This window comes from Oncorhynchus mykiss, chromosome 2, assembly GCF_013265735.2.
Source record: "Oncorhynchus mykiss isolate Arlee chromosome 2, USDA_OmykA_1.1, whole genome shotgun sequence".
NCBI classification, from domain to species: Eukaryota; Metazoa; Chordata; class Actinopteri; order Salmoniformes; family Salmonidae; genus Oncorhynchus; species Oncorhynchus mykiss.
Window position 1 is genome coordinate 62,239,019 of NC_048566.1, and position 19,580 is coordinate 62,258,598.

General features: G+C 48.4%; 1 protein-coding gene across 1 annotated transcript in view; it reads right to left on the bottom strand.

Annotated features, from left to right (window-relative positions):
- The window catches only part of slc6a13 (solute carrier family 6 member 13), a 34,335-nt gene extending 15,086 nt beyond the window's left edge, over nt 1–19,249 (bottom strand). The window contains exon 1 of the mRNA XM_036952561.1: nt 19,111–19,249. Coding sequence (XP_036808456.1) covers nt 19,111–19,117 — 7 coding nt within the window. The 5' untranslated portion in view covers nt 19,118–19,249. The remainder of the gene's footprint in view (nt 1–19,110) is intronic.
- Between the last annotated feature and the right edge of the window lie 331 nt (nt 19,250–19,580).

Sequence of the window (19,580 nt, forward strand, 5' to 3'; positions counted from 1 at the left end):
TAACACTATTGTACCTCATTATATAGGCTAACCCCACAGCCTAAAGTATTGTATTGACTGTGTAGTTATTGTGAGGAGGGGAGGGGTTTCTGTGTATCTTTATCACACCACTCCCAGATCAACAGGCTTATCATAAAGTAAACACAACTTCACAGTCCCTAAGCCTCCCTGGGGACCATCTCCTGGAAATGAGGAATAGGGTGAGAAAAAGGTCTTTGAACGTGGCTCAAGAACATGGGGGTTATAGGGGGCATTGTATGGACTCAAACTATAAGTTATGAAGACTCCTAAGACAACAGCATGGAATACTAAAAACAAAGGCTGTGCATGCATCCCCTTTGAATGTTTGGAACAAAGGTCAAGCAGCAAGAGGTGTGAGGCAGGGACGAATTTCAAGACTTTCTGTAGTTCTAACGGAGGATTTACAGGAGGCACGAAAGTGTCAAACATGAAGTGGTGGTAAAAGTACCTATGTGTCATACTTGAGTAAAAGTAAAGATACCTTAATAGAAAATGACTCAAGTGAAAGTCACCCAATAAAATACAAATTGAGTAAAAGTATTTTCGTTTTAAATATACTTAAGTATCAAAAGTAAAAGTAAAAGTACAAATCATTTTGAATTCCTTATTAAGCATAGCCAGGGACACACTCCAACACTCAGACAGTGCACCAGATCAGAGGCAGTAGAGATGACCAGGGATGTTCTCTTGATAAGTGAGGGAATTCAACCATTTTCCTGTCCTGTTAAGCATTAAAATGCTTTTGAGTGTCAGCAAAAAATGTATGGAGTAAAAAGTATTATTATCTTCTTGTAGTGGAGTAATGTTATGTAAATAGCAAAGTAAAGTATAGATACCCCCAAAAAACTACGTAGTACTTTAAGGTATGTTTACTTAAGTACTTTACACCAGTGCAAAACATGCATAGTCACATTGACATGTCATATATGCCACTCTGTCTCTCCCTGGCTAGAATGGGTCCACGGCTGTACGAGCTGGGCAACTCGTAGCCGGCCAATGTTCAGGGCCAGTGATGCTGAAAGAGTTTCTCTCTGTACAGGAAACAGGCAGCTCACTGACCGTGCTCACTGCTGTCATGTCTCATTAACAAGGCCTCTTGCTGCCCTCTCTTGCTTTCTCTCTTGGTTTCTCTTTCACTCTCTCTCTCTCCCTCTCTGTCTCTTCTTCCCTCTCTCTCACTCTTTCTCTCTCCCTCCTCGCTCTTTTCCTCTTTCTTTCTATCTCTCTCTCTGCCGCCCTTCTCTCTGCCTCTCTCCACTTTGGCTAGTCCAGTGGCCCCTCCTGTCACAGATCAAACTAAACAAATTCATGTTGAGTTTAGGTCCGTAACAACAGGAGAGATGGCTACCCCACTGTGCCAGAAGCCTTGAGAATGTGCTCTCAGCTCAGCCTCTCGCTGGCAGAGCAGGGTGGGGTGGATGGGATGGAGGGGAGAGAGCAAACATTTTCTGAGCCTGGGCCAAATTGTGGCCAGCGGTAAAAATAGAGTCCCTTGTTTTCAGAAGGTGTTTGGTGGGAATGAAGGCTTGGCATCATAAAGGACTGGAGACCCTTATTGGCCAGAGCTTCTTTGTGCTGCTCTGAAGGAGAGCAGAGCTCCAGGCTGCCAGGAAGCCTGATCACACTTTACCTTGGTTTTCACAGGCTCAGTGTGGGCCAAGGGGGCAGTGTGAAATTCCTTCACACTGAGATCTCTCCAGACTCCAGTCCAGGGGAGCAGTCCACACTTATTTTGAACTAGGTGAGAATAAACATTTGCCACATTATTTGTAACAGGACGGGACAGAAATAGCCAATTTGCAGATTTGCAGAAGTGTGGGCTGTGAGAAATGAAGACCAAGACTGAGGAGGACTGAGCATGCCAAGCCTCAAGCCAAGCCACTGGGCCAGTGTTCACGACTCTCTTAAAGGCCTGCACTATAACAGACTCACTGACTGACTACAGCGGGTAGTCTACTGGATAACACTCTTTCTGTCCCTGTACTGTCGGAAAGGAACAAAGCTGCTTTCCACCCATTAGTCATCACTGTGATGATCAAAACACAACACAATATAGCGAAACGATGTTAGGGTTTCGTCATGGTTTATGTTTGGAAACAGTTAGTTATTTCAATCATAGATAGACCATAGATGGAGGAAGGACTTCATATTTCAGAAAGAAACTACAACTTTAAAGTGCTATGTGACTAATAATCAAAACCCTTAAGTAGAGTGGTTCCAAATCGGCATGTGCTTCCGAAAAGGGAATGCAGCCGTGAAGTAGCACAGAGCCATGAAGGAATGACTGCTCAGCTGCAGTGTTTATCGTCTAAGGAATGAGCGTTACACCGAGGCCTGTACTCTGGAGCGGGATCGTGGAGGGAGGTGGAGGGAGGTTGGAGGTGGAGGGTCCATCATGGTCTGTGTCACAGCATCATCGGACTGAGCTTGTTGTCATTGCAGGCAATCTCAGCGCTGTGCGTTACAGGGAAGACATCCTCCTCCTTCATGTGGCACCCTTCCTGCAGGCTCATCCTGACATGACCCTCCAGCATGACAATGTCACCAGCCATACTGCTCGTTCTGTGCGTGATTTCCTGCAAGACAGGGATGTCAGTGTTCTGCCATGGCCAGCGAAGAGCCCGGATCTCAATCCCATTCAGCACGTCTGGGACCTGATGGATCGGAGGGTGAGGGCTAGGGCCATTCCCCCCAGAAATGTCCGGGAACTTGCAGGTGCCTTGGTAGAAGAGTGGGGTAACATCTCACAGCAAGAACTGGCAAATCTGGTGCAGTCCATGAGGAGGAGATGCACTGCAGTACTTAATGCAGCTGGTGGCCACACCAGATACTGACTGTTACCCCCCCCCCCCCCCACCCCCCCTTTGTTCATGTCATGTTGTCTTGTCTCTGTCCTTTCCCTTCACCCTGTCTCCCTCTGCTGGTCGTGTCAGGTTACCTTTTCTCCCCTTCTTTCCCCCAGCTGTTCCCTGTCTCCTCCTAACTACCCATTCACCCCGTTCCCCACCTGTTCCCTTTTTCCCTCTGATTAGGTCCCTATATCTCCCTCTGTTTCTGCTCCTGTCCTTGTCGGATTCTTGTTTGTTTGTGTTTCATGCCTGAGCCAGACTATCGTCATGTTTGCTGTAACCTTGTCCTGTCCTGTCGGAATCTGCCGGTCTATCTGAGCCTACCTATGTTTTGTTATTAAAGAAGCTCTGTTTAAGTTAGTTCGCTTTTGGGTCCTCATTCACTCACCATAACAGAAGAATCCGACCAAGAATGGACCCAGCGACTTCGGATCCTCTCCACTCAGCCGTCGGGATCCAGGGAGCGATGCTAGGCAGACACGAGCAGGAAGTGTCTGCTGCTCGACATGCCGTTGAGACCCTGGCCACCCAAGTCTCCAACCTCACAGAACAGGTTCACCATCTCCGCCTCGATCCACCGGCCACTTCCAGGGCTTTCGAATCTCCGGAGCCCAGAATCAATAACCCGCCGTGTTACTCTGGGGAGCCCACTGAATGCCGCTCGTTCCTCACCCAGTGTGATATTGTGTTTTCTCTCCAGCCCAACACTTACTCCAGGAGCACTGCTCGTGTCGCCTACGTCATATCTCTCCTTATTGGACGGGCTCGTGAGTGGGGCACGGCAATCTGGGAGGCAAGGGCTGAGTGTACTAACCAGTATCAGGACTTTAAGGAGGAGATGATACGGGTTTTTGATCGATCTGTTTTTGGGGAGGAGGCTTCCAGGGCCCTGTCTTCCCTATGTCAAGGTAATCGATCCATAACAGACTACTCTATTGAGTTTCGCACTCTTGCTGCCTCCAGTGGCTGGAACGAGCCGGCTTTGCTCGCTCGTTTTCTGGAGGGTCTCCGCGCAGAGGTAAAGGATGAGATTCTCTCCCGGGAGGTCCCTTCCAGCGTGGATTCCCTGATTGAACTCGCTATTCGCATTGAGCGACGGGTTGATCTGCGTCACCGAGCTCGTGGAAAGGAGCTCGCGTTCTCCGTTGCCCCCCTCTCCGCATCACTACCATCTTCCTCTGCCGGCTCGGGAGCTGAGCCTATGCAGCTGGGAGGTATCCGCATCTCGACTAAGGAGAGGGAACGGAGAATCACCAACCGCCTCTGTCTCTATTGCGGTTCTGCTGGTCATTTTGTCACTTCATGTCCAGTAAAAGCCAGAGCTCATCAGTAAGCGGAGGGCTACTGGTGAGCGCTACTACTCCTGTCTCTCCTTCAAGATCCTGCACTACCTTGTCGGTCCATCTACGCTGGACCGGTTCGTCAGCTTCCTGCAGTGCCTTAATAGACTCTGGGGCGGAGGGCTGTTTTATGGACGAGACCTGGGCTCGGGAACATGACATTCCTCTCAGACAGTTAAGGGAGTCCACGGCCTTGTTCGCCCTGGATGGTAGTCCTCTCCCCAGGATTCAGCGTGAGACGCTACCTTTAACCCTCACTGTTTCTGGTAATCATAGCGAAACCATTTCTTTTTTGATTTTTCGTTCACCTTTTACACCTGTTGTTTTGGGCCATCCCTGGCTAGTTTGTCATAATCCTTCCATTAATTGGTCTAGTAATTCTATCCTCTCCTGGAACGTCTCTTGTCATGTGAAATGTTTAATGTCTGCTATCCCTCCTGTTTCCTCTGTCTCTTCTTCACAGGAGGAGCCTGGTGATTTGACAGGGGTGCCGGAGGAATATCACGATCTGCGCACGGTGTTCAGTCGGTCCAGGGCCACCTCTCTTCCTCCACACCGGTCGTATGATTGTAGTATTGATCTCCTTCCGGGAACCACTCCCCCCCGGGGTAGACTATACTCTCTGTCGGCTCCCGAACGTAAGGCTCTCGAGGATTATTTGTCTGTAGCTCTTGACGCCGGTACCATAGTCCCCTCCTCCTCTCCCGCCGGAGCGGGGTTTTTTTTTGTCAAGAAGAAGGACGGGTCTCTGCGCCCCTGCATAGATTATCGAGGGCTGAATGACATAACAGTTAAGAATCGTTATCCGCTTCCTCTTATGTCTTCAGCCTTCGAGATCCTGCAGGGAGCCAGGTTTTTCACTAAGTTGGACCTTCGTAACGCTTACCATCTCGTGCGCATCAGGGAGGGGGACGAGTGGAAGACGGCGTTTAACACTCCGTTAGGGCACTTTGAATACCGGGTTCTTCCTTTCGGCCTCGCTAACGCTCCAGCTGTCTTTCAGGCATTAGTCAATGATGTCCTGAGAGACATGCTGAACATCTTTGTTTTCGTTTACCTTGACGATATCCTGATTTTTTCACCGTCACTCCAGATTCATGTTCAGCACGTTCGACGTGTCCTCCAGCGCCTTTTAGAGAATTGTCTTTTTGTGAAGGCTGAGAAGTGCACTTTTCATGCCTCCTCCGTCACATTTCTCGGTTCTGTTATTTCCGCTGAAGGCATTAAGATGGATCCCGCTAAAGTCCAAGCTGTCATTGATTGGCCCGTCCCTAAGTCACGCGTCGAGCTGCAGCGCTTTCTCGGCTTCGCGAACTTCTATCGCCGTTTCATCCGTAATTTCGGTCAGGTGGCCGCTCCTCTCACAGCCCTTACTTCTGTCAAGACGTGCTTTAAGTGGTCCGTTTCCGCCCAGGGAGCTTTTGATCTCCTCAAGAATCGTTTTACATCCGCTCCTATCCTTGTTACACCTGACGTCTCTAGACAGTTCGTTGTCGAGGTTGACGCGTCAGAGGTGGGCGTGGGAGCCATTCTTTCTCAGCGCTCCCTCTCTGACGACAAGGTCCACCCATGCGCGTATTTTTCTCATCGCCTGTCGCCGTCGGAACGTAACTATGATGTGGGTAACCGCGAACTGCTCGCCATCCGGTTAGCCCTAGGCGAATGGCGACAGTGGTTGGAGGGGGCGACCGTTCCTTTTGTCGTTTGGACTGACCATAGGAACCTTGAGTACATCCGTTCTGCCAAACGACTTAATGCGCGTCAGGCGCGTTGGGCGCTGTTTTTCGCTCGTTTCGAGTTCGTGATTTCTTATCGTCCGGGCTCTAAGAACACCAAGCCTGATGCTTTGTCTCGTCTCTTCAGTTCTTCAGTAGCCTCCACTGACCCCGAGGGGATTCTCCCTGAGGGGCGTGTTGTCGGGTTGACTGTCTGGGGAATTGAGAGGCAGGTAAAACAAGCGCTCACTCACACTCCGTCGCCGCGCGCTTGTCCTAGGAACCTTCTTTTCGTTCCCGTTCCTACTCGTCTGGCCGTTCTTCAGTGGGCTCACTCTGCCAAGTTAGCCGGCCACCCTGGCGTTCGGGGTACGCTTGCTTCCATTCGCCAGCGTTTTTGGTGGCCCACCCGGGAGCATGACACGCGTCGTTTCGTGGCTGCTTGTTCGGTCTGCGCGCAGACTAAGTCCGGTAACTCTCCTCCTGCCGGCCGTCTCAGGCCGCTTCCTATTCCCTCTCGACCGTGGTCTCACATCGCCTTAGATTTTGTCACCGGACTGCCTTCGTCAGCGGGGAAGACTGTTATTCTTACGGTTGTCGATAGGTTCTCTAAGGCGGCCCATTTCATTCCCCTTGCTAAGCTTCCTTCTGCTAAAGAGACGGCACAAATCATCATCGAGAATGTTTTCAGAATTCATGGCCTTCCGTCAGACGTCGTTTCGGACAGAGGTCCGCAATTCACGTCTCAATTTTGGAGGGAGTTTTGCCGTTTGATTGGGGCTTCCGTCAGTCTCTCTTCCGGCTTTCACCCCCAGTCTAACGGTCAAGCAGAACGGGCCAATCAGACTATTGGTCGCATCTTACGCAGTCTTTCTTTTCGCAACCCTGCGTCTTGGTCAGAACAGCTCCCCTGGGCAGAATACGCCCACAACTCGCTTCCTTCGTCTGCGACCGGGCTATCTCCTTTTCAGAGTAGCCTCGGGTACCAGCCTCCGCTGTTCTCATCTCAGTTCGCCGAGTCCAGCGTCCCCTCCGCTCAGGCTTTTGTCCAACGTTGCGAGCGCACCTGGAAGAGGGTCAGGTCTGCACTTTGCCGTTATAGGACGCAGACTGTGAGGGCTGCTAATAAGCGTAGAACTAAGAGTCCTAGATATTGTCGCGGTCAGAGAGTTTGGCTCTCCACTCAGAACCTTCCCCTTAAGACGGCTTCTCGCAAGTTGACCCCGCGGTTCATTGGTCCGTTCCGTATTTCTCGGGTCATTAATCCTGTCGCAGTTCGACTTCTTCTTCCGCGATACCTTCGTCGCGTCCACCCGGTCTTCCACGTCTCCTGCATTAAGCCCGTTCTTCGCGCCCCCGCTCGTCTTCCCCCCCCCCCCCCCCCCCATCCTTGTCGAGGGCGCACCCATCTACAGGGTCCGCAGGATTTTGGACATGCGTCCTCGGGGCCGTGGTCACCAGTACCTTGTCGATTGGGAGGGGTACGGTCCTGAGGAGAGGAGTTGGGTTCCCTCTCGGGACGTGCTGGACCGTGCGCTGATCGAGGATTTCCTCCGTTGCCGCCAGGTTTCCTCCTCGAGTGCGCCAGGAGGCGCTCGGTGAGTGGGGGGGTACTGTCATGTTGTCTTGTCTCTGTCCTTTCCCTTCACCCTGTCTCCCTCTGCTGGTCGTGTCAGGTTACCTTTTCTCCCCTTCTTTCCCCCAGCTGTTCCCTGTCTCCTCCTAACTACCCATTCACCCCGTTCCCCACCTGTTCCCTTTTTCCCTCTGATTAGGTCCCTATATCTCCCTCTGTTTCTGCTCCTGTCCTTGTCGGATTCTTGTTTGTTTGTGTTTCATGCCTGAGCCAGACTATCGTCATGTTTGCTGTAACCTTGTCCTGTCCTGTCGGAATCTGCCGGTCTATCTGAGCCTACCTATGTTTTGTTATTAAAGAAGCTCTGTTTAAGTTAGTTCGCTTTTGGGTCCTCATTCACTCACCATAACAGTTCAGGGACACATTTTCAATTTCTGTTAGCCACATGTTCAGTTTATGTCTCAGTTGTTTAATCTTGTATGTTCATACAATTATTTACACATGTTAAGTTTGCTGAAAATAAATGCAGTTGACAGTGAGTGGACGTTTCGTTTTAGGTAGTTTGAACAACCAGTTCATGTACAAGATGTATACAAGATGTTAAGAACAGCTGCTCTTTCCATGACATAGACTGACCCCAGGTGAATCCAGGTAAAAGCTACAATCCCTTATTGTAGAAAAGGCTCATGGAGTTGGTGGAAGAATCCTTTAATTCATGGCCACTTGCTCAGCTGGGCCAGGGGCGCTTTAATTAGGTCAGGTGAAAATGTCCGACAGATCTCAACTCATTAAAAGGAGGAAATCGCCATCGCCCGATCTCGCTGCTTTCTCTTCCTTAACTCCGTCTAATCCAGAAGTTCTGTGCGTCCACGAATCCACGTAAATCCACCAAACCTGTTACCTTTCATCTGAACCTGTCCTCTGAACTATCTGTTGCGATCGGGAGAGCAGGCCATCAGGTATTGTTTATGGTTATTACCGCGGAGCGCGGCTTTGTGTGCACGCTTCAAACCTATTATGTAATGTAAATGGTCAATGATCACGGCCCTACAGATCATCACAGGCCAATTATGCCATCGATATATGGTTAATATGTAATGAAATTGTCATGTACTGTCATGTTGTGTCTTGTCTCTGTCCTTTCCCTTCACCCTGTCTCCCTCTGCTGGTCGTTGTTAGGTTACCTTTCCACCCCCTCTTTCCCCCAGCTGTGCCTTGTCTCCTCCTAACCACCTCGTCACCCCTTTTCCCACCTGTTCCCTTTTTCCCTCTGATTAGTCCCCTATATCTCTCTCTGTTTTTGTTCCTGTCCTTGTCGGATTCTTGTTTGTTGTGTTTCATGCCTGAACCAGACTGTCGTCATGTTTGCTGTAACCTTGTCTTGTCCTGTCGGAATCTGCCGGTCCGTCTGAGCCTACCTATGTTTGGTAATTAAAGAAGCTCTGTTTAAGTTAATTCGCTTTTGGGTCCTCATTCACGCACCGTAACAGAAGAATCCGACCAAGAATGGACCCAGCGACTTCGGATCCTCTCCACTCAGCCGTCGGGATCCAGGGAGCGATGCTAGGCAGACACGAGCAGGAAGTGTCTGCTGCTCGACATGCCGTTGAGACCCTGGCCACCCAAGTCTCCAACCTCACAGAACAGGTTCACCATCTCCGCCTCGATCCACCGGCCACTTCCAGGGCTTTCGAATCTCCGGAGCCCAGAATCAATAACCCGCCGTGTTACTCTGGGGAGCCCACTGAATGCCGCTCGTTCCTCACCCAGTGTGATATTGTGTTTTCTCTCCAGCCCAACACTTACTCCAGGAGCACTGCTCGTGTCGCCTACGTCATATCTCTCCTTATTGGACGGGCTCGTGAGTGGGGCACGGCAATCTGGGAGGCAAGGGCTGAGTGTACTAACCAGTATCAGGACTTTAAGGAGGAGATGATACAGGTTTTTGATCGATCTGTTTTTGGGGAGGAGGCTTCCAGGGCCCTGTCTTCCCTATGTCAAGGCAATCGATCCATAACAGACTACTCTATTGAGTTTCGCACTCTTGCTGTCTCCAGTGGCTGGAACGAGCCGGCCTTGCTCGCTCGTCTTCTGGAGGGTCTCCGCGCAGAGGTAAAGGATGAGATTCTCTCCCGGGAGGTTCCTTCCAGCGTGGATTCCTTGATTGAACTCGCTATTCGCATTGAGCGACGGGTTGATCTTCGTCACCGAGCTCGTGGAAAGGAGCTCGCGCTCTCCGTCGCCCCCCTCTCCGCATCACTACCATCTTCCTCTGCCGGCTCGGGTGCTGAGCCCATGCAGCTGGGAGGTATCCGCATCTCGACTAAGGAGAGGGAACGGAGAATCACCAACCGCCTCTGTCTCTATTGCGGTTCCGCTGGTCATTTTGTCACTTCATGTCCAGTAAAAGGCCAGAGCTCGTCAGTAAGCGGAGGGCTACTGGTGAGCGCTACTACTCCTGTCTCTCCTTCAAGATCCTGCACTACCTTGTCGGTCCATCTACGCTGGACCGGTTCGTCAGCTTCCTGCAGTGCCTTAATAGACTCTGGGGCGGAGGGCTGTTTTATGGACGAGACCTGGGCTCGGGAACATGACATTCCTCTCAGACAGTTAAAGGAGCCCACGGCCTTGTTCGCCCTGGATGGTAGTCCTCTCCCCAGGATTCAGCGTGAGACGCTACCTTTAACCCTCACTGTTTCTGGTAATCATAGTGAAACCATTTCTTTTTTAATTTTTCGTTCACCTTTTACACCTGTTGTTTTGGGCCATCCCTGGCTAGTTTGTCATAATCCTTCCATTAATTGGTCTAGTAATTCTATCCTCTCCTGGAACGTCTCTTGTCATGTGAAATGTTTAATGTCTGCTATCCCTCCTGTTTCCTCTGTCTCTTCTTCACAGGAGGAGCCTGGTGATTTGACAGGGGTGCCGGAGGAATATCACGATCTGCGCACGGTGTTCAGTCGGTCCAGGGCCACCTCTCTTCCTCCACACCGGTCGTATGATTGTAGTATTGATCTCCTTCCGGGAACCACCCCCCCCCCGGGGTAGACTATACTCTCTGTCGGCTCCCGAACGTAAGGCTCTCGAAGATTATTTGTCTGTAGCTCTTGACGCCGGTACCATAGTCCCCTCCTCCTCTCCCGCCGGAGCGGGGTTTTTTTTTGTCAAGAAGAAGGACGGGTCTCTGCGCCCCTGCATAGATTATCGAGGGCTGAATGACATAACAGTGAAGAATCGTTATCCGCTTCCTCTTATGTCTTCAGCCTTCGAGATCCTGCAGGGAGCCAGGTTTTTCACTAAGTTGGACCTTCGTAACGCTTACCATCTCGTGCGCATCAGGGAGGGGGACGAGTGGAAGACGGCGTTTAACACTCCGTTAGGGCACTTTGAATACCGGGTTCTTCCTTTCGGCCTCGCTAACGCTCCAGCTGTCTTTCAGGCATTAGTCAATGATGTCCTGAGAGACATGCTGAACATCTTTGTTTTCGTTTACCTTGACGATATCCTGATTTTTTCACCGTCACTCCAGATTCATGTTCAGCACGTTCGACGTGTCCTCCAGCGCCTTTTAGAGAATTGTCTTTTTGTGAAGGCTGAGAAGTGCACTTTTCATGCCTCCTCCGTCACATTTCTCGGTTCTGTTATTTCCGCTGAAGGCATTAAGATGGATCCCGCTAAGGTCCAAGCTGTCATTGATTGGCCCGTCCCTAAGTCACGCGTCGAGCTGCAGCGCTTTCTCGGCTTCGCGAACTTCTATCGTCGTTTCATCCGTAATTTCGGTCAGGTGGCAGCACCTCTCACAGCCCTTACTTCTGTCAAGACGTGCTTTAAGTGGTCCGTTTCCGCCCAGGGAGCTTTTGATCTCCTCAAGAATCGTTTTACATCCGCTCCTATCCTTGTTACACCTGACGTCTCTAGACAGTTCGTTGTCGAGGTTGACGCGTCAGAGGTGGGCGTGGGAGCCATTCTTTCTCAGCGCTCCCTCTCTGACGACAAGGTCCACCCATGCGCGTATTTTTCTCATCGCCTGTCGCCGTCGGAACGTAACTATGATGTGGGTAACCGCGAACTGCTCGCCATCCGGTTAGCCCTAGGCGAATGGCGACAGTGGTTGGAGGGGGCGACCGTTCCTTTTGTCGTTTGGACTGACCATAGGAACCTTGAGTACATCCGTTCTGCCAAACGACTTAATGCGCGTCAGGCGCGTTGGGCGCTGTTTTTCACTCGTTTCGAGTTCGTGATTTCTTATCGTCCGGGCTCTAAGAACACCAAGCCTGATGCTTTGTCTCGTCTCTTCAGTTCTTCAGTAGCCTCCACTGACCCCGAGGGGATTCTCCCTGAGGGGCGTGTTGTCGGGTTGACTGTCTGGGGAATTGAGAGGCAGGTAAAACAAGCGCTCACTCACACTCCGTCGCCGCGCGCTTGTCCTAGGAACCTTCTTTTCGTTCCCGTTCCTACTCGTCTGGCCGTTCTTCAGTGGGCTCACTCTGCCAAGTTAGCCGGCCACCCTGGCGTTCGGGGTACGCTTGCTTCCATTCGCCAGCGTTTTTGGTGGCCCACCCGGGAGCATGACACGCGTCGTTTCGTGGCTGCTTGTTCGGTCTGCGCGCAGACTAAGTCCGGTAACTCTCCTCCTGCCGGCCGTCTCAGGCCGCTTCCTATTCCTTCTCGACCGTGGTCTCACATCGCCTTAGATTTTGTCACCGGACTGCCTTCGTCAGCGGGGAAGACTGTTATTCTTACGGTTGTCGATAGGTTCTCTAAGGCGGCTCATTTCATTCCCCTTGCTAAGCTTCCTTCTGCTAAAGAGACGGCACAAATCATCATCGAGAATGTTTTCAGAATTCATGGCCTTCCGTCAGACGTCGTTTCGGACAGAGGTCCGCAATTCACGTCTCAATTTTGGAGGGAGTTTTGCCGTTTGATTGGGGCTTCCGTCAGTCTCTCTTCCGGCTTTCACCCCCAGTCTAACGGTCAAGCAGAACGGGCCAATCAGACTATTGGTCGCATCTTACGCAGTCTTTCTTTTCGTAACCCTGCGTCTTGGTCAGAACAGCTCCCCTGGGCAGAATACGCCCACAACTCGCTTCCTTCGTCTGCGACCGGGCTATCTCCTTTTCAGAGTAGCCTCGGGTACCAGCCTCCGCTGTTCTCATCTCAGTTCGCCGAGTCCAGCGTCCCCTCCGCTCAGGCTTTTGTCCAACGTTGCGAGCGCACCTGGAAGAGGGTCAGGTCTGCACTTTGCCGTTATAGGACGCAGACTGTGAGGGCTGCTAATAAGCGTAGAACTAAGAGTCCTAGATATTGTCGCGGTCAGAGAGTTTGGCTCTCCACTCAGAACCTTCCCCTTAAGACGGCTTCTCGCAAGTTGACCCCGCGGTTCATTGGTCCGTTCCGTATTTCTCGGGTCATTAATCCTGTCGCAGTTCGACTTCTTCTTCCGCGATACCTTCGTCGCGTCCACCCGGTCTTCCATGTCTCCTGCATCAAGCCCGTCCTTCGCGCCCCCGCTCGTCTTCCCCCCCCCCCCCCCCCATCCTTGTCGAGGGCGCACCCATCTACAGGGTCCGTAGAATTTTGGACATGCGTCCTCGGGGCCGTGGTCACCAGTACCTCGTAGATTGGGAGGGGTACGGTCCTGAGGAGAGGAGTTGGGTTCCCTCTCGGGACGTGCTGGACCGTGCGCTGATCGAGGATTTCCTCCGTTGCCGCCAGGTTTCCTCCTCGAGTGCGCCAGGAGGCGCTCGGTGAGTGGGGGGGTACTGTCATGTACTGTCATGTTGTGTCTTGTCTCTGTCCTTTCCCTTCACCCTGTCTCCCTCTGCTGGTCGTTGTTAGGTTACCTTTCCACCCCCTCTTTCCCCCAGCTGTGCCTTGTCTCCTCCTAACCACCTCGTCACCCCTTTTCCCACCTGTTCCCTTTTTCCCTCTGATTAGTCCCCTATATCTCTCTCTGTTTTTGTTCCTGTCCTTGTCGGATTCTTGTTTGTTGTGTTTCATGCCTGAACCAGACTGTCGTCATGTTTGCTGTAACCTTGTCTTGTCCTGTCGGAATCTGCCGGTCCGTCTGAGCCTACCTATGTTTGGTAATTAAAGAAGCTCTGTTTAAGTTAATTCGCTTTTGGGTCCTCATTCACGCACCGTAACAGAAATTACATGTACATATGAAGACAAATTTGAAAGGGTTAAATATGAAACGTCATTGTTTAATGAACTGATCAATTCTGATATCAAAGTGATGGGGTTTATAGATTGGTTATTCAATCACTGTTTGAATTATTTGTAGTATTCTTCTCATGATTATGATAAATGGTTACAAACCTAAATGACTCAAGGGTGATTCCTATTGACTTCTTAATGAACTGGATTGCTGAATTCCCTAATTATGTTAATAATGAGAATGATTGTTATGATTTGATCTTTGTGATTATGAATTTGATTGGATACATGTTCTTCTGTTTCCTTTGTGATGCAGCACAGACAAACTACCCAGTAAATATACCACTTTATGGCTAAAGGAATTCCTGCCTCAGTCTCATCCATTCCTCTGTCACCTGACCTGTGATCACCTGTTCACCTTCACTGTCAGTCATCCTATATCGAATCTTCCATTCCTCTCAAAAATTTTAGAAAAGGCTGTTGCGCAGCAACTCACTGCCTTCCTGAAGACAAACAATGTATACGAAATGCTTCAGTCTGGTTTTAGACCCCATCATAGCACTGAGACTGCACTTGTGAAGGTGGTAAATTACTTTTTAATGGCATCAGACCGAGGCTCTGCATCTGTCGTCGTGCTCCTAGACCTTAGTGCTGCTTTTGATACCATCGATCACCACATTCTTTTGGAGAGATTGGAAACCCAAATTGGTCTATACAGACAAGTTCTGGCCTGGTTTAGATCTTATCTGTCAGAAAGATATCAGTTTGTCTCTGAATGGTTTGTCCTCTGACAAATTAACTGTAAATTCCGGTGTTCCTCAAGGTTCCATTTTAGGACCACTATTGTTTTCACTATATATTTTACCTCTTGGGGATGTCATTCGAAAACATAATGTTAACTTTCACTGCTATGTGGATGACACACAGCTGTACATTTCAATGAAACATGGTGAAGCCCCAAAATTGCCCTCGCTAGAAGCATGTGTTTCAGACATAAGGAAGTGGATGGCTGCAAACGTTCTACTTTTAAACTCGGACAAAACAGAAATGCTTGTTCTAGGTCCCAGATTCTGTTGAATCTGACAATCTCAAATAAAACTGTGAAGGACCTCGGCGTTACTCTGGACCCTGATCTCTCTTTTGAAGAACATATCAAGACTGTTTCAAGGACAGCTTTTTTCCATATACGTAACATTGCAAAAATCAGAAACTTTCTGTCCAAAAATGATGCAGAAAAATTAATCCATGCTTTTGTCACTTCTAGGTTAGACTACTGCAATGCTCTACTTTCCGGCTACCGGGATAAAGCACTAAATAAACTTCAGTTAGTGCTAAATACGGCTGCTAGAATCCTGACTAGAACCCCAAAAAATTATCATATTACTCCAGTGCTAGCCTCCCTACACTGGCTTCCTGTCAAGGCAAGGGCTGATTTCAAGGTTTTACTGCTAACCTACAAAGCATTACATGGGCTTGCTCCTACCTATCTCTCTGATTTGGTCCTGCTGTACATACCTACACGTCACAAGACGCAGGCCTCCACTGGGATTCTCTGCCTCTAACCCTATTACAGGGGCTGAGTCACTGGCTTACTAGGGCTCTTTCATACCATCCCTAGGAGGGTTGAGTCACTGATGTGATCTCCCCCCCCCCCCCCGTGGGTTGTGCCGTGGCGGAGATCTTTGTGGGCTATACTCGGCCTTGTCTCAGGATGGTAAGTTGGTGGTTGAAGATATCCCTCTAGTGGTGTGGGGGCTGTGCTTTGGCAAAGTGGGTGGGGTTATATCCTTCCTATTTGGCCCTGTCTGGGGGTGTCCTCGGATGGGGCCACAGTGTCTCCTGACCCCTCCTGTCTCAGCCTCCAGTATTTATGCTGCAGTAGTTTATGTGTCGGGGGGCTAGGGTCAGTTTGTTATATCTGGAGTACTTCTCCTGTCCTATCCGGTGTCCTGTGTGAATTTAAGTATGCTCTCTCTAATTCTTTCTTTCTCTCTTTCTTTCTCTCTCTCGGAGGATCTGAGCCCCAGGACCATGCCTCAGGACTACCTGACATGATGACTCCTTGCTGTCCCCAGTCCACCTGGCTGTGCTGCTGCTCCAGTTTCAACTGTTCTGCCTGTGATTATTATTATTTAACCATGCTGGTCATTTATGAACATTTGAACATCTTGGCCATGTTCTGTTATAATCTCCACCCGGCACAGCCAGAAGAGGACTGGCCACCCCACATAGCCTGGTTCCTCTCTAGGTTTCTTCTGCTCTGCTTCTACACCTGCATTGCTTGCTGTTTGGGGTTTTAGGCTGGGTTTCTGTACAGCACTTTGAGATATCAGCTGATATACGAAGGGCTATATAAATAAATTTGATTTGATCCTACCTGTCTGGCTACCCACACAGATTCCATTAATCTTTCACTTATTGATGTCACATGTTGAATCTACTTCAATAAGTGTAGATGAAGGGGAGGAGACAGGTTAAAGAAGGATTTTTAAGCCTTGAGACAACTGAGACATGGATTGTGTATGTGTGCCATTCAGAGGGTGAATGGGAAAGACAAAATACTTAAGTGCCTTTGAACGGGGTATGGTAGGAAGTAGTAGGTGCCAGGCGCACCAGTTAGTGTCGAGAACTGCAACGCTTCTGTGTTTTTCACGCTCAACAGTTTCCCGTGTGTATCAAGAATGGTCCACCAACCAAAGGACATCCAGCCAACTTGACACAACTGTGGGAAGCATTGGAGTCAACATGGGCCAGCATCCCTGTGGAACGCTTTCAACACCTTGTAGACTCCATGGCGTGACCATTTGAGGCTGTTTTGAGTTCAAAAGGTGGGGGGGTGCAACTCAATATTAGGAAGGTATTCCTAATATTTGGTCTGCTCACTGTACTTAACAAAGTCATGACATTGCCTCTGCTTGTTTATTAAGAGACCTCATAACATAATACTCAGTCAATCAGTTAAAGACTCGCTGACAGACGACAGACTGTAAAGTCTCCAAACATCAGGTTCATGCACATGTTAACTTTTAATGTTTGTACAGTGGAAAATGCCAAACTTGATCACAGTTACCTGGCATAGAATAATGTAGCACTTTCAGATTGCCTGGCAGGTGCATTGGATTTCAATCCCATTACCAAACCCATTTAAAATGATAAAGTTGTATGATTTCATATTTGATCAAATTATTCAACAAATCTGTCTGGAATGATTTAACTTTTTATGTACGACTTTCCACTGTATGATTGTGATACTGTACATCAATGTTCTCTATTCTCCAATATCTGAGTCCCATTGTTTGTTCGCGATAAGTTAAGTCAATGCTAAAAGTACCAGTCGAAAGTGGACACCTACTCATTCAAGGGTTTTTCTTTATTTGGACTATTTTGGAATCATGTAATAACCAAAAAAAGTGTTAAACAAATCAATATATTCTTTATATTTGAGATTCTTCAAATTAGCCACACTTTTTGGGTTACTACATGATTCCAAATGTATTATTTCATAGTTTTGATGTTTATTTTTTTTTATTTTACCTTTATTTAACTAGGCAAGTCAGTTAAGAACAAATTCTTATTTTCAATGACAGCCTAGGAACAGTGGGTTAACTGCCTGTTCTGCAATGTAGAAAATAGTACAAATAAAGAAAAACCCTGGACTGTGTGTGTCCAAACTTTTGACTGGTACTGAAGATCTGTGTGAAAACCCACCATATTGAGAGTGATCAAAATGTACTGTCAAGGCACAAGTTCCTGGATCAGTTGAGGACACAACTAAGTGAAAACCACCAGTGAAAATGTAAACTATTAAATAGATTTCCAACACAGGATCAGGTCTGCTAGAAGGACCCCGTATCATAGAGCAAAAAAATCAGAATCTTTTAATTAAGAACCAGAAAATCAAGAACCAAATTCAAAACTATTACTAAAAATATTACTGTACTGAATCGTTTTGTATGCCCATAACCCTGTCCGTCTGACAGAACAAAACAATAATATTGTAGATCAGTCCAATTTATCATAAAAGTGCAGCAGCTTAGGATGGGCAACGTACAGAGAATAACTTCCCCTGTGGCTCTGACTGCGTCTATTGTGGTAACACTGTCACGATCGTCGTATTGAGGAGACCAAAGCGCAGCGTGGTGTGAATGCATACTTTAATGAATGGACAAATAAACACGACGTACACTATACAAACTAACCAGACGACCGTGACCGCTATAGAAACTCTGTGCTAACATACAACATCACATAGACAATAACCCACGTACCCAAACTGGAAATTGGCAACCTAACTAGGTTACCCAATCAGAGACAACGATAAACAGCTGCCTCTGATTGGGAACCAATCCAGGCCACCATAGACCTACAATATGCCTAGACTAGACACACAGACCTAGACATACAAAAACCCTAGATGAGACAAAAACACACATACCACCCTCGTCACACCCTGACCTAACCAAAATATATAAAGAAAACAAAGAATACTCAGGTCAGGGCGTGACAAACACATTACATATGGATGATCTCACTGTATTCCTGTAGAGTAATTATGCAGTTACTCTAGCCACAATATTGTTGCTGAGCTACATTAACTAAGCTACAATACAGTAGCTTAATAGTTATCTTGTAATTACATGATGGATTTGGAGGATGTTCCCGCTTTAAAATAACTACTAACTTATAAATACTTTATATAGCACACAGTCTTCATAAGCATGGCATAAACCCAAACTATCTGTAAGCTTATGTCATACTGTGTAAAGGGTGTTTAAAGGGTGATATAGCATCTCCTTGTGTAGGGTGCATTGCCAAATAAGACAACAACCCAATCTAAATGTAACTCTAAAGACAAAAGAGCAAGGTAAATCATGCATGCCTCCAGAAGTTATTAATTAGCCAAGGTTAACCAGGTCAGTAGGGGTTGTGAATAACCATCCCTATACAGCAACACATTGCATTGGAAATTGTTTAGATGTTTAATGCATTTGAATGTGGTCACCAAGAGAAGAGCTGTCGACCTTCTCACTTCTCAGAGTATGTCCATGTCTTGAATATCTTAAAGACTGGACACGCTCCATGGACAATAGCTCTACTCGTTAGGGCAACATCTAGACTATTCCCAACGTCAGCTACAGTTTTCAACATTGTACAATCAGAAAAATGCCAAGTAATTTGTCACCAAATGCCCTAATAAGGAAGCATCACCAAACCAGATGAGATATCTTCATAAAGATAAACCAAGCGTGAAGCAGAGCCAACATCTAAGATTCCCAAGTGCTCACAGAATATTCATTAAACGTAACCATTCAACAAACGTGTTTTTAGAAGAGCCAAACTCATGCCAGCCTAAAATAAAGTAGGAAACATGTCACTGTAATTGTGCCTAATGCTTTCATCAGTACAGATGCATGGGAAAGTAAGCATTTTCTTCACCCAGTGGTACTCACCTTTCATAATAAAGACAGTCTGATGGTTCGAATGGTTAGCCAGATATTGGCCTGTTGGTGTCTAGGTTTTACTATATAACGTGCATGGAGGGGCGGGGGATCTCGGTAACTCCAAACTTAAGTTCAGCCTTCAATGAGCTTCTCGTTTACTTTGCTCTGCACCCTCTTCTACCCCCCCCCCCCCCCCCCCCCCCCCCCCCCTAGTCCCATTCAGAAACCCCCACACACTCGCTCTCTCTCACCCACACACCCACACGCTCCATGCAGCACACTAGAGGTCTGTGCCGTCTCAGTGTGGTGGGCCGATTGCATAACCTTCGACACACATTCTCACAGGGTCTCTCTTTCGGCCTATTCACTCTTAGGAATGAGGGTACAGTATCGTTCCCTGGGGTACAAAAATATAAAAATACACAATGTACCTTCAGAGGTACACATAATGATCTCACATGGTACTGTTCGATGCCTTT